General features: G+C 37.4%; 1 protein-coding gene across 1 annotated transcript; it reads left to right on the top strand.

Moving 5' to 3' along the window:
* Positions 1-4241: 4241 nt before the first annotated feature.
* On the top strand, positions 4242-12279 carry LOC138128242 (uncharacterized). The gene is made up of 4 exons (XM_069044432.1): positions 4242-5051; positions 11050-11283; positions 11418-12211; positions 12271-12279. The coding sequence occupies exons 1-4, from the start codon at positions 4784-4786 to the stop codon at positions 12277-12279; spliced, it is 1305 nt and encodes a 434-aa protein (XP_068900533.1). The 5' UTR covers positions 4242-4783.
* Positions 12280-16079: the final 3800 nt, after the last annotated feature.

The following is a 16079-nucleotide window of genomic DNA, read 5'->3' on the forward strand; positions in this document are numbered from 1 at the left end:
GGAAGATGGAACAAAATCACTCTGACAGATGTTTGGTGCGTTCCAAGTATTCAGAAGAATTTGTTCTCCGTTCTTGCAGCACAAGATAAACGTCAAAATAGCGAGTTCATCTCAACCACAGAAACTTGCAATTTCAAAGTCGACGGATTAGTCCAGCTGATAGGAGTTCGTGATCGATTTGGAGGACTTTATAAGTTGGCCGTGAGAAGTACGAAAACCAGCTCACTCGATGAAGTCAATGTCACAGGTACAAATAATCTCTTGCAGCTATATCATGAGAGATTCGGACATCAGAATAAGCGCCATGTGAAGTCGCTACTGAGCAAGGAGCTGAACATCAAAGTGGAAATGGACAGTGAACTGTGTGAAGGCTGTATGTACGGAAAAGCTCATCGCCTACCATTTGGCACTAGAACGAAGACAACAAAAGCAGGAGAGCGAGTTCACACAGATGTATGCGGACCATTTCAGGAATCGATGTCAGGATTTAAATATTTTGTGCTCTTCAAGGACGATTACACAAAATTCAGGACGATTTATTTCTTGAAAGAAAAATCAGAAGTTGCAGAGAAGCTGAGTCAGTTTTTAGCTGAAACAAAAACTGTTGGACATGTGATCAAAGAACTTCTGAGTGACAATGGGAAGGAGTTTGACAACAAGGACGTTAGAAGTATGCTTCAAAAGGAAGGTATTATTCAACGTCTAACGATGCCATACACCCCACAACAAAACGGCTGTAGCGAAAGAGAGAATCGCACAGTCGTCGAAACAGCAAGGGCAATTATGCATGCCCACGGAAACATTCCGCAGACACTCTGGGCTGAAATAGTTCGTTCAGCGAACTACATCTTGAATCGCACGGGACCTTCAAACGTGCCAGGAACATCTCCATATGAACTGTGGTACGGTAAGAAACCGGGACTGAAACACTTACGTGTAATAGGCTCCACTTGCTATGTTCATGTTCCGAAGCAAACCAGAAAAAAGATGGACCCAAAAGCCACTAAAGGTATTCTCATTGGCTACGATCATGATGACGGATACAGGATCTTCGACAAAGAGGAATGCAAACTCATTAGATCACGAGATGTCGTATTTGAAGAGAAAACGCTTGAGCACACGAAAAGTGTGATTATTCCAGAAGATGATTCAACGTCTAAACAGGAAATTCAAGCTGATCGCGATGATGAACTCACCGATGACGATGAAGAGGAGCAGGAAACCGAAGATACGTCAATTTCTGGAACTTCCGAGTCAGATTGCGAGCACAACGCCGACAGGACCACACGATGTCTACGGAACAGATCGACTCTGAAAGCGCCAGAGAAACTGCAAGACTACGTGATGCATCTTGCAACGTCACTTGAGGAACCAGAAACTTACGGCGAGGCCATGACGTCGGATCAAAAGGATTACTGGAAAGAAGCCATGGACCGTGAAATGAAGGCTCTTCAAGAAAACGAGACTTGGGGGCTAGTGGACTTACCTCAAGGAAAAAGGGCTATTTCAAACAAATGGGTCTACAAAGTGAAAACCAACGCCGATGGATCAATCGATAAGTTCAAGGCGAGACTGGTCATCAAGGGCTATTCACAGCAAAGAGGAATTGACTATGACGAAACTTTCAGTCCAGTAGCCAGGAAGTCTACTACTCGAACGTTACTCAGTGTTGCCGCAAATGAAGGTATGAAACTTGCACAGATTGACGTTTCAACGGCTTTTCTCTATGGTGACTTGAAGGAAACCATATACATGCAACAACCTGAAGGACACTGTGATGGATCTGGGAGAGTATGTCGACTAAAGAAAAGCTTGTATGGGCTGAAACAAGCCCCTCGTTGCTGGAATGAGAAGTTTAGCAATTACATCATTAAATTGGGTTTTCGAAGGAGCGAAGCGGATCCTTGTCTTTTTGTTAGGCAAACAGGCTCCACAAAAATGTTCTTCGTCCTTTATGTTGATGATGGTTTAATTGCAGCCAATGACGAACAGGAACTTCAACAATTTATCGATGACTTAGGACGAAAGTTCAAAATAACTGCTAAACCTGCGTCGTTTTTCCTGGGACTGGAAATCAATCGAGAAGAAGACGGCTCGGTGAGGGTGGGTCAAACCCACTACACCGAAAAACTGTTAGAACGATTCAACATAAGTAACTGCAAGGCAGTGACTACTCCAATCGTCAAGGACAACGACACAGAAGAAAGCTCTCGAAACTCCGAGTTTCCATACAGACAAGCCGTGGGAGCATTGATGTTCCTCATGTGTGGGACACGTCCGGATATTGCGTACGCACTCAGCGTGGTATCCAGAAATCTTGAGAATCCAACAGATCGAGACGTAGTTAGGGTCAAGAGGATTTTGCGGTACCTGAGAGGTACAACGAACTGTGGGCTTCTTTACAAGAACAACCAAGCAAAGGGGGTTTTTGAATGCTACAGCGATGCAGATCATGGTGGTGACCTTAGCACGGGGCGTTCGACCTCTGGTGTACTGTGCCTCCACTCTGGGGCCCCTATTTCCTGGATGAGCCAAAGACAATCTTCCGTTGCCATATCCACAACTGAAGCTGAAGTTGTAGCTGCCAGCGAAGCTGCCAGGGAGATCATCTGGATCAAGAGGATTTTACTGAACTGGACCAATTGAAAGCAACACCTACATTACAAATCGACAATGAAGCTGCTATTCGACTTGCCCAGAATCCCGAGTTCCATCGAAGAACGAAGCATATTCGTATCAGACATTTTTTTGTTCGCGAATTAGTAACTGCTGGAGAGATTATGGTTTCAAAAGTAGATTCTGAAAAACAGCTCGCGGACATATTAACAAAACCATTGTTTTCAACCCGATTTAGAGATTTGTGTAACGACATGGGAATCTGTAAGTTATTAAATAAGGGAGAGTGTTGATGTATTTCTCATTTTATAATTATTTAATAACAGTACTTTTATTTTGTTTAGGTTGGTACTAAAACCAACGAGTAGATGTAACTAAGGAAAAACCTGGTATACGCCATAGACACTAACTTGAAACTTGTAGATGGTAAAACAACACGTTCACGTTTGAATAAACAGTTTTAGCTTTTAAATCAAAACAGTCGGCCTTATTAGAAAATCCCAACACGAGGAATACTTCTCCTGACGTATTTCATTTTATTACGTCATTTAAGTCATTGTTACTAAATAATTTTATGACCAGTCATTCACCTAGCTCCAATTGTGAAGATGACTATAGCGCAGGGGCCTTAGATAATTTAAGATGTTTTATAACTGGCGAATGCATTGCTGGGGTTCGTCGTTTGGACGATTATGAACATCCTGCAAATGTACCAGCCACTGTGTTATGTGTAAAAAAAAGTAGAGTAGCCAAATCAACTATCGCGTATGTAGCTGGTTTTGTCGCCAGAAAAGTTTTAAAATCTACTAGCAATTGCCAAAATTGTAAAAATGTATTGTTGCATTCCGATGGCGATGTTGATCTAGGAGTGATCGAGGCAAGGCAATATGCAAACTGCAATTTGGTCAAACCTGGTAGCTATTTGTGTTTTGCGATAAGCCAGTCATTGTCAAGGCTTTTTTACTTAATTCCCAGGAATTGCCACAAAAATAATTTGTTTGCCATGTTGAAACATGTAATTTTAAAAGAAGTTAATTTTATTGTGCTTAATTGTGTAGATCACACACACATCGGTGATTTAGTTGCCACTTCAATTATAAGGTGTATATTATATTACTGGTGTAAATCTGTTAATAAGGTATTGGTTGGAAAGGACGAAAAATTCGTCAGGTATTTACGACATGAACCAAATAAAACTTTTATTGATCCTATTAAGTTGGAAGCCAGAAATAAATATTTAAAGAAAACCTTTAAAAAGTCTAAGCGCTAACATCGCTTGTATTTCGTTCTTTCACACCAAATTTATTAGTACATACCTACCTATTAACGGCCACCTTATTTTTTTATTGCTTTCAATCCTTTTGTAAATATGTTTAAATAAAAAAAAAACATAAAATTTGTTTCTTGTTAATTATCTGTAGAAAATCAACATAAACTAGTGAAAATGTATTTATTAATTATAATACATAGTTTAAAAAAAATATATTTTTTTTCATAATCCTCTATCTGCAAAATATTTTCACTGTTTTTATACTTTTTAAAATTGTGTAGACAATACAGGGTTATTCACGAGGAATAAAGAGCCCGACTAAGTTTTTGATGCACCAATGTTGGATGGATTAAAAATTTGGTCGGGTTCTTTATTCTTCGTGAATAAGCCTGTAACTATAGTCAAAAAGTAATTTGACATATCTAAATTTCCCGCTTATGTCGGTTACCCTCGCCCACATCCGCTGTGGGGCGCTGAAGTTAGTTCCATTTGACACCACAGTAGATTACCATCTAAACCTTCTTTATCTATGGCCATAATAAGCGCTTAGCGTTTTGATACAGTTGGCCATGGTTATCACAAATCACATATCTTAGATAGGAAACTTAAATGGGAATATCGCAAATAAAATTTTTAGGTGTGAAACTTGACTAGAAGTTGCCCCCGCAGTCGTGGGAGGGCGCTGTACAGCAAGAGTTGGTAACACTTGTCTTTGATTATACCGACTGAAAATCATTTGTTTGGTAATTCCCAGAATTGTGAATTTAAGTTCGATATTGTTCAAATCTTTAGCGTTATTTTCGTTTTGTTCCGTTTAGGGCAAGGTAGAATGCGTGGTTCTGTGATTCAGTGTTGACTGGTATCATTTTCGAGTCATTGTGCAAGTTGAATATTGAGATGGAAATGAAAGAGATAAAATACAAAAATAAGTGTTGCGTTCCTGGATGTAATAACCAAGCAAGCAAAAGACATCGTTTTCCCAAAGATCCCGATTTATGTCAACGATGGATCGAGAACATTAAGTCAGCTCGTCTTCAATGTTTGACAGCAGCAGAAATTTATCGGAGATGTTACGTGTGCAACATCCATTTCGCGAGAGAATTTATTGTAGAGGGTACTTTACGAGGACTTCGTAAAGATGCTGTACCCACTCTACATTTGGGTGGTGAGTACTGATACAGTGCGCTAATATACCGGGACATTTTTTTAACATTGAACATAGCCCATACTTATTCCCTATGTTCAGGCGCGGATAAAGAATTTTACTTAGGGGGAGGGGGGGCAATTTTTCTCCAATTTTGTCTATCTACCAGAAAATTTGTTCTATACGAAAAAAATGTATAAAACATCAATTTGTCATTCATACAATAATACTTGCATTTGAATGTTCAGCTACTCTGACCGGCACAAAAAGCGACTCATTATGATTTTTTAATAAATAATCTTGAAATGGAATAAATAATCTTTATTAAATAACATTTTTAATTTACAATGCGAAAATTTCCGATAATAATGCGGAATCTGGAAAATATATTGAAATATCTTGAAATTATATTTGTGCTTATTTTTTTTTTTATAATGGTTAAATTGGCAATTGGGATGTTTTCATTGATCGGGAGAGGTTTGGTCACCATGGCAACCGAATTGTTTTGTTTCAATAAATTATTGAAAAGTTTGCGCCACTTCCATGTTGTGTTTTTGTCGGTTGTTTTACGCGTTAAAAGATTTAATTTGACAATACGAGATACTAATTCAAAATACTGTTCAAATTTTAACAATTTTTCATAACATAATTTTTTTGTTCGACACTGTCAGAATTTAATAATTTTCTCCTGTGTGAATGGATTTTGATAAATTTGACAACTTGTCAAAACGAAACGTCAAGCTAATTTTAAAGATTTTCAGCGATTTGGAGCTTGGGGGGCTCGTCGAACAAAAAAACGTTGTATTCAACTCGTTCTTGTGTAATTTGGGCTTTTTTTGGCACTCGCGGTCCTTTAAACCTCTCGTTTCACTCGAGTTTTAAACTGGTCCACTCATGCCAAAAAAAGCCCAAATTACACACGAACTCGTTAAATAAACTACAATTTTTTTCTAAAAATAGCTTTTATCATTTTTCATTAAAATCTTATTTCCTGTGTTTAATGTTTTGTTTGTCGGATATTCTTTGGCAAAGAATAACTTAAATAGCACTTATCAATACAATATGATACCAAAAAAAAAATCTCAAGACAATGAATTAGGTACTTAAAATTCAAAGTGAGTCGTTTTTTGTGTCGGTCAGTGTATTTAGATGATTCGAAAAGAATTATGAAATAAAAACATAGGTATAGGAAACGAAAAGTCCGTAACATGTAGACAATAAGTAGACATAAATAAAAGCAATACTCTCACACCCTGGACATGGCGTATTTTAAACGGAATACAAAGAAAACGGGGTACCTAATTAACGGGATAAGACGGCTGGGTTTGACAGCTGGGCAGTGATGGATCACTCCTTCGACTCCAGGAATAATGGCACCAAGCAACCACTTTGAAAAAACATCTTACACACACTATTGTTCACTGTGCTGTGTTACATTCGCTTTCGCATTCGACTAATTTGGTCCGGCTTTAAAATACTGAAAGGACCCAATAATTATTATGAAATAGAGAAATACAGATAATACTTCAGATTAGGCCCTCAGGCAACCGGTGGTGACAAATGGGTCATAAAAAATATAACTCGGTCCAACCCTTTCTCGAAATTCGTAAAGGTTTGTTTGGCAAAACAAGTCCATAAATCCATCAGATATCTGGACGTGACTGCGAGATGAGCAAAAGACGGAAAAAAAGTGGACAGTTATTCAATTGTCTTGTAGTAAAGAAATGATGTGTTTATGACGATTTCAAAATATTGAAATTGGTCAAAATCATGACCAACTTCATTCATATTCGCTTCGCTTCTATATGGCCGTCTCAATTTAGCAAAAATTTGTTCGCGCAAAGTAGTCCATGAAACGTGCATCATGTGTCGCCATCTTCCGTCAAGTTGACAACTTATTCATTCTAAAGTTTAAATAAATTCAGGACTATTAAGTTGTTTTTTTAACAAAATGGGCAGAAAGTGTTTTATTTGTGGAAATTTGAAGCCTTTTCTCCAATTTCCAAGCGATTCTGATCAGAGAAACAAATGGCTAAAGTCTCTTAAAAGATCTTGTAGTATTTTTTGAATAATAAAATTTCTTATAGAAGGTAGTTTATTAAATGGTATTATAGATCTCAACAAAATTACAGATCATCTTCAAAAAAAGTGACACTCACTAAAGATGCTGTTCCATTCGTATTTGTAGGAATTCAGATCCAAAATATACAACATGCAAAATGTTTTCTTTGGTTATTTTAGAACCCTGTTGTTGTTTGTACGAATTCATATCCTGACCCAGTCCCCAGATGAAAATGAACCTGCTTCTTCCCTGCAAAACAATACATATACAATACATATTTGACAAAGTTATCTTTTATGTCACTTTTATCCACCATCATACTAGGATCTTTGTTAAGATTAATAGCCCTTCAAAATCAGAGTCAATTGCTGTATCCCAGTGATTCATTTTTAGGCATTATTGAGAATTGCGAATATAGTACAAAAACTGTTAGGTACCATTTCTACAATATAAGAAATCATGTACTCATTTGAATGACTTGCTGTATGATCACCTCCTTCAAAATTCAGCGTTTTCCTGTGCAGACCACAAAGCTGCAGTATGCAATGTTATTATTAAAACAGCTGCGAAACCAGTCCTTAGTAATATTTTTGTAGAATAAATGGATTCTTTGAAGACTAAGCTTGAACAGTAAACCACTGGGCTGAAAAGTTTTGAAGTTATAAATAGTGCTCTTACCTTTAAAAATGTGTTTTGTTAGTGTTGTCAGAGGTGTTGTCATCTAGTTAAATTAAACCCAACATTTTCGTCTTCGTGTTTTTTTTTAATTGGCTGATAACAGTAATAACATAAATGAATGGAGTGTGGAAGGGAGAGGGCTTCCCCCAGGAGTGGAAGGAGGGGATAATATGCCCCATATATAAGAAAGGAGAAAAGGATACAGCCAGCAATTACAGGGGGATCACGCTCCTTAATACGGCATATAAGGTATACGCGATGATTGTGGAAGAAAGACTGATGAAGGAAATGAATGAGCGGGGTGCGTTACCAGACGGGCAGGCGGGATTTAGGAAAGGTAGAGGGACTATGGACAACGTATATATCTTGAATCATATAATAGGAAATGAGATAAAAAAGAGGGGTAGCAAGGTATATGCATTTTTTGTAGACCTGAAGGCGGCTTTTGATAATGTGGAAAGAGACTTACTGTGGGAATACTTGAGAAAGAAAGGGATAAATGAGCATCTGGTAACAAAAATAGAAGAGATATATGAAGAGACGATAAGTAGAGTGAGAGTGGATGGAAGAGTGAGTGAATGTTTCAAGACGTATAAGGGAGTAAGACAAGGTTGTCCACTAAGCCCCAGCCTGTTTGCAGCGTTTATAGGAGATATAGAGGAGATGTTCAGGAAGGGGCAGGCAGGGGGGGTCGTGGTGGGCAAAGAAAAAGTGTGGTCTTTGGCATACGCGGATGATTTGGTGGTGCTAGCGAGAGAGGAGAAAGGTATGAAAGAAATGTTGGGAAACATGGAGAAATATATTAGGAGGAAAAAGTTGACGGTGAATGTAGAGAAATCCAAGATGATGGTGTTTAGAAAGGGGGGTGGTAGGAGAAAAATAAATGAGTGGAGATGGGAAAAGGATAAAATTGAAGAAGTGAAAGAATTTAAGTATTTAGGTTATGTGATGAATGAAAGAAACACAGCAGCAGCACATGTGAGAGAGTTAGTGAAAAAAGCGAATAAGATAATAGGAGCGGTATGGGGGATAGGAGAGAGAAAATTTGGACATGACTTTAGAAGGAGAATAATGATGTTTGATAGTCTGGTGAAAAGCGTGATGATGTATGGAGCGGAAATATGGGGATGGAGAGAGCAAGAAGGGTTGGAAGGGGTGCAAGGAAAATATTTGAAATGGGTGCTAGGAGTAGATAGAGAGACACCGGGCTATATAGTGATGGAGGAAACAAAAAGGGATGGAATAAGAATAGAAGCAGGAAAGAGAGCAATAAGATTTGAGGAGAGGTTGATAGAGAGAGGAGAGTGTAGAATTTTGCAAGAGTGTCTGAAAGAAAAAAGGAAAGAAATAGGAAAAGGGGTATGGAAAGAGAGGGAGGCATATTTCGAAAGAAATGGGTATGCAGGAGCGGAGATAGAAAGAATGCGAGAGGGAGGCAGAGCAATGACAGATGAATTGGTGCAGAGAGACAGAGATGTGCAAGTGCAGGAAAGAAGAACGAGAATTAGGGAATCTAGGTACAATGGGAAGTATGAAAAAATAATAACGGAAGAACTACCAAAGTACCTAGGAAGAGAGAGTAGAAAGGAGAGAGTGATAATAGCAAGATTTAGGTGTGGAAATGAGGAGAGAGAGAATAAATATTGGAATGAGGATAGGATTAGAGTGTGCAGGATGTGTGGAGAAAAAAAGGAGACGATAGAACATATGTTGAATGAATGCGTAGAATTGAGAGAGAGAGAGGAAAGTAGAGAAGAAATGTTGAATGAGGACGGAAGAGGGATCGAATGGATGAAGAAGGTTGAGTGGAGAAGAGGGACAATATGTGGGGAGGGATAATTGTATTTGGAAAGCTGCTAATTTGTTATTGTTTTGAATTATTGTCTTATTTAGTTAGTTAGTTTTAGTTATTATATTATATTTTATTGTATTTTATTGAGTTAGTGGGATATGTCGAAAATCGGATAATTTATAAACCTGTATAGGTATTAAATATACATACAACAACAACAGTAATAACATAAAAATGAGGCCATTGACCTTGACGTTAATTAATTGACGTTAATGTCAAATTCAGTTAATGTTTAGTTTGTTTGGTTGTTTGTGGAGGAGATGTCGCTAGTAGATGTCCATCAAATGGGAACATTTGATTGCATGTAAAATTCAAAATTGAAACGGCCATATAGAAGCGAAGCGGATATGAATGAAGTTGGTCATGGTCAAAATAAAGTACTCGTACTTCGATTTCGCTTTACTCGGGGCAATTGCAACCATTGTTAAAATTGAACATAGGGAATAAATATTGACTATGTTCAGAGTTAAAAAAATGTCCCGGTATATGTATTTTTTATACTGGCTTCTAAAGTGACGGTTTTCGGATCATTTATACCGTATGTCCCCGGATTGGGTTCACAAGAGGAAAAAATAAATATTTTTGATTTTACGCAAAAACTTCAGAGGAATAACATTTTTTGCTTCATTTGAAACCCCCATTTGTGTCATTAAAATCTCAGTATTGATATTGTACTGCATCCTTAAAGTAACATTTTCTGTTAAAATTTGGACTTACCCCCAATTTCATAATCAGCCTAAAGTTATTTTAACATTAAAGTTTACCATTTACCATAGAAACATATTGTTGCAACAATCCATTAAAGTCAGTTTAAGCTGAAGTCGACTTTAAGTTTATTATGAAACTGGCCCTTAGGTAATTAATTTTTATGTTATACATTTTATTACAATTGGCCTCGTTTTTTATTATTTTTATTACTTTTTTCAAAATGTTGTCTTTAGAACAAAGAATTTATTTAATCCAGTGTTGGACCGGTTTTCGTCACATAATTACAAAACTTAATGAATAATTTCCCAACACTTATGTACTTATGCATGGGTGTTCAGAAGCTTAAACTTCGATGTAGGGTTGAATTATGTGGAGAAAACGGCGGAGAGTTAATAGAATACTTGTACATTCAATTATCGTTTGATTTCTTAAAAAAAAAATATATATTTTTTCTGCATTTTCTTTTATTTTAATGTTACGTCTTCCTCTGTGTTGAAGAAGACTTTTTAATAACAGAAATGGGGGTTTCAAATGAATAAAAAAATTGTATTCCTCTGAAGTTTTCGCGTAAAATCAAAAATAAAAATGGTTTTCCTCTTTTGAACTCAATCCGGGGACTTACGATAGAACAAAAAGTACATCTTTAGAGTCCTATAATACTTTAAGATGAAAACGAAATCATCATTTTACTATCTATTTATTTTCTTATTTTGCTAAAGTACAAGAAACGAGTGATGTTGAACTGCTGAACGTTAAGGACATCACATTACAACCAATGGAACTAGGGACAACCTCATCAAAATTTAGAGAATATCAACAGGTTGGACAAGAGCCTTGTGCAAGCACATCAAAAAGTGAATGTTTACATGAAGAAGCATTGTTGCCAGTATCAATATGTGCAGTGATGGAAACGCCAGTGAAACAAAAAGAAGTCAAAATTGATTCAGTAACAGGTAAATACGCTTTAAAACTGTTGTTTTTAAATACAAATTAAATTTACTCCATATGAATTAAATTTACCGCACACCGCCATGGAGCTACCAGAACCTTTTTAGTACCTCTTGCATCATCTTTATTTCTGTTTTAGCTAAATCAAAAAGACGAGGAATCCTGCAAAAGGTGAATGTAAGTCGTCAGCAAGATCTTACTCCACGTTGTAAGAAATTTTACAAGTTGATTGGCGAATGGGGTCGAAGGACTGCTACCCTTCAACATTCAATTCGAAGTCTTAGAGGTAGGTTGCGAAATGCAGAAAAGGTAGCAACATGCAGTAGTTTCAACACACTCATTGACTCTGTGAATGAAACTACCTACAATTTTATTTTGCAACAAGTCAGGACACAGAAACAAAATCCATATGCACGTCGTTTTACTCTGAATGATAAACTGCTGGCTCTGTCACTGTACAAGACAAGTCCCAAGGGATATAGATTATTGTCATCCATTTTTTCGCTACCCTCAAGGAGGACACTATCTAATTTGTTAAATAGAATTCCATACGGTCCTGGAATAAACACAAAAATTTGGGAGAGTTTAAAGGCCACCGTTAACAACATCAAGGTTGCAAATGACCGTCTTTGTGCCGTGGTTTTTGATGAGGTCTCAATTAGGCCCTTGTTATCCTATAATAAAAGAACTCATTGTATTGAGGGTGTAGAGGACTATGGGCATAACAATCGAACACCTGCAATTGCTGAGTATGCGAATGTTTTTATGCTGAAAGGAATTCATCGGCAGTGGAAACAAGCAATAAGTTTTACGTTTAGTCATGGCCCAATAAAGACTCTTAAACTAAAATCGTTATTAGTGGAAGTCATAAAAAAGGCTCAAGAAATAGGCTTAGAAGTGGTAGCGACGATTTGTGATCAAGCTGCTATTAATGCATTATTAAAAGATACCGATGAAAAATGCAGAAGAAATTTGAGAGAAAACATTTACAGGGGGTTTGAAATAAAGGGGATGGATATAATTCCCTTGTATGATGTGCCACATCTATTTAAGGGCATACGCAATAATCTTTTGACCAAGAATCTACACTTCAAACAAAATGGGCAAAAGAAAATTGCCCAGTGGCATCACATCGAAAAATTGTATCTTTTAGATTCGATGGAAGTTATCAGACTATGCCCAAAGTTAACAGATGCTCATATATATTTGAACAAAATGAATAAAATGAAAGTGAAACTGATGGCCCAGGTGTTCAGCCATACCGTTGGTGGTTTGATGAAGCGTCTTTGCAAATGGGGTTAGTGTTTTTCTTGTTGTACCAATGTTTATGTTATAATTTGTGTATAATTTTAGATACAAAAACTGAATACAACCTGCCAGAAGAGGCTGAACATACGGCTGACTTCATTCTATTTATGGATGAATTATTTGATAGTCTGAATGGGAATACAAAATTAGCACCACAAGGCAAACCCCTGAAAGGCGGGATGTCGCAAAATTCAGAACATGAAACTTTTTGGAGGTCAGCTATAATAGTTTTAAATACCGTATGTTATTACAACAGCAACAAGAAGAAATTTATCAAAATTCCATCCATCGTCAATTTAATTAAAACCTTACAAGGCTTTATTCATCTAAAGCTGAAGCTCATAGGAAGAGTACAGTATATTTTGCTTCGTGCTGTTAACCAGGATTGCCTGGAGAATTTTTTCTCTAGCATTAGAGGGCATGGACGGCATAACAGATCTCCAGATGTCGCAACTTTTACAGCGTCATTCAAGACGTTATTGGTTAACAATTTTTTTGCACGTCACTCGCCTGGTGCCAATTGTGAACCAGATGAATCATCAGGAGCGTTGGATGCACTCAGATGTTTCGTGACGGGCGAAGAAATTGCGGGAATATCTGCCATTGAGTCTGAAGCCAGCACCTCCAGCACCTCCACCATTGACTTTTCAACGTTGCAACTGCATCATCGAAAATCGCGTGTTGCAAAAGCCACCTTGGCCTACATTGCTGGCTTCATTGGCAGATCGCTTTTAAATAAGTATGGAGGTTGCAACATGTGTAGGGAAATGCTGCTCAAGGCTGATGGGACTGTGCCGCTGGAAGTCATTGAAGGCAGAAAATACAGACATTCCAGTCTTGTAAAACCAGGCACCTTTTTATTTTGGGCCACATCTGAGGCAACTTCCCGGCTCATGTATGCAATTCCGCGACTATGTTCGAAAACCAATTTACCTCTAATATTAGAGACTATTCAATTCACCTGTTATTTTTCAAATATTAACCAATAAAAGAGCAGATATGTACTTTCGTAGCCTAGCAACAGAAAATTCCAGCGAATATTCCACTCGTGAAAATATAACTGACTATTCCACTAGTGGTCGAGGTGAATATTTTAAACAAACCTTGATTATTATTTTTATTCAAAGAAATTATTACTTTCTTACGAAGTTAACTGAACAATGAAATCATGTGTAACGCAGATTTGCGAACTAGCTTTGAAAATTTTTATTTTAATCATTGATTTGGTTCATTGAATAGTCTGTTGAATACAACTCGTAGTCAAAGATAGTAGAATATTTTTCCGATGGTATCACTTATGGTCATTACGCTTTTGAACACCATTCGTGCTACGCACTCATGGTGTTCATAAAGCGAATGACCATTCGTGATACCACCACAAAAATATTCGACAATCTTTGACTACTCGTGGTATTATAACTGAATATTTTATCGACTTACATAAATTTTTCCGTTCTCAACTGCAAAGACCACCCATTTTTAGGCAGTAAAGTGTCATCTTTAATCATAAAAACATTACTCTATGCGTGGATTAAACAAGTAAATTTAGTGTTGAATGGGAAAGACAGTAAGTTTCAAATATTTTTAAAAACAAAACCTGATCCACGATTAGTTGACCCTGTAAAATTGCACGCAAACAAGATGTATTTAAAAAAACAACTGCGTAAGAAAAATAAATAAATGTTTAATTCATGTTTTTTTTTTTTTCACAGCTTACTTTCGTCGTGTGTATTATCTGCTTAATGTGTAAAATTAAGGGCCAGTTTATAGAAAGAGAATTAAATATTTAATTCGAATTGAATTTTAATGCGCGATTAACCCATCAATCCGAAACTTCGATTGGTTCAATCTGATCACGTGTTCTTTTAATCTCGCATTTGATTACGATTTACTTAATTTCGCTTCTATAAACTGGCCCTAACAGTTTTTACACTCGTAGTTAAAATCAAAATTATTTTTCATAACTGGAGTAAGACGTGTTGCCTACTTTGTGAGATTAGTTTTGTCCGCAACCACCGGGAGCGCTGTAATTCATACATTGACTTGATCATGGCAGTTTCCTATCTAAGGATATGTGATTTGTGATGGTTATGGCCATGGGGGTGAAAGTTGTATTGCCTAACTCGCAATTCAAATGACATTTGTTTGTCGGCAATTAGAACGCAAAAGTGGGGGTAATGACGAAGGAAATGTGGCTAGTGCGCACGCGTCATTTATTGCGCCAAATCTGGCGTTCCTCGTATTGGCTGTTTAATTTCATTTGTTTCAGCACAGAACAGAACACAAACCTTGTGTTTCAGTGAGCGGGTGGTTTGGTTAGGTTATGGTTATGTCCTGAATTGCCATACAACGAAATAAACGAACGTAACATTGAAAATCAATAATTTTAAATATCTAGAACAATTCAAATTACCCGCCAGCATAGCTCGCCAAGCATAATTTGAGTTTCCCGCGTCGCAGAACGCAATATGGCCGATTTAAATGTCATTGGAATTGCTGTCAATTTGTACAGAGCCTGCGCTTCTTTAAGGTTTGTGTTTTGTGGTTATGGCATAGACAACACAGTAAACAGGGCCGTAGTCTTCAACGGGACCATACTATCAAAACAGGACCGTACTACCAAAACAGGACTGACGTCTTCAACGGGACCATACATAGTTGTTGAATATGTCAAATTCATGTTATCACATATAGTGAAATTTTTTTAATAAACAATTGTCAGTGTCAAAATGAAGTAAAAAACCATACTGTACCACCCTAAAATTTGGACATATGGACCAGCTGTATAACAATTTGATTGGTTAAGGTTATGTTCACTTCACTTCCCGTACCTTTCTTCCGTGAATTCATTTTCAAAACAAATTTAATGAGAAATCAGGAGAAACCTTTTCGAATTTGAAATAAACTCTCGCTCGTTAGGGCGCAGGCTCAGTTACACAAAAAAATGTTGACACTCAATGTGACCAATCGTATTATCATGAAAATCACAGTTTGGTTCATACCAACAAGACAACGTTTTGACAATTGTTTATTAAAAAAATTCAACTATACACACATGCGCACCTGTACTCTGAATAAACCAGTCGTTAATCATTTCGCTCTCCCGAACACCTTCCCGGACCTACGCACATCAGGTTATGGGCCCGCAAAGTGACCAAAGACAACGCTGATCACTTCTTACGTAAGTTCGTGGAGACCCACGATCCACTGAATTCCGAAAACGTGAACGTAACGACACGAAATCGAACGCACGCCCCCATATCACACGAACGACCGAAAAAAAAAACGCAAGAAAAACGAGTGTCCAAAAACCACGAAATTGTGCAAACGAACAACGAAACGAACGGCCAAAACGAACAACGAAACGAACGACGAAACAAACGGTGAAACGAACAACGAGAACGTCCTTTGTGAAGGCTCACGAACAACATGCCGCCAACGAACAACCAAATTACGTTTGAAAAACTTCGAGGTCGAGAGAACTATAATACAT

The sequence above is a fragment of the Tenebrio molitor genome, chromosome 4, assembly GCF_963966145.1.
Source record: "Tenebrio molitor chromosome 4, icTenMoli1.1, whole genome shotgun sequence".
In the NCBI taxonomy this organism is placed as follows: Eukaryota; Metazoa; Arthropoda; class Insecta; order Coleoptera; family Tenebrionidae; genus Tenebrio; species Tenebrio molitor.

Coding starts and splice junctions, on each gene's coding strand:
- LOC138128242 (XM_069044432.1), top strand. CDS start 4,784: ATGGAAATGAAAGAGATAAAATACAAAAATAAGTGTTGCGTTCCTGGA. Junction 5,052..11,049: donor ACCCACTCTACATTTGGGTG/GTGAGTACTGAT, acceptor ATTTTGCTAAAG/TACAAGAAACGAGTGATGTT. Junction 11,284..11,417: donor CAAAATTGATTCAGTAACAG/GTAAATACGCTT, acceptor TTTCTGTTTTAG/CTAAATCAAAAAGACGAGGA.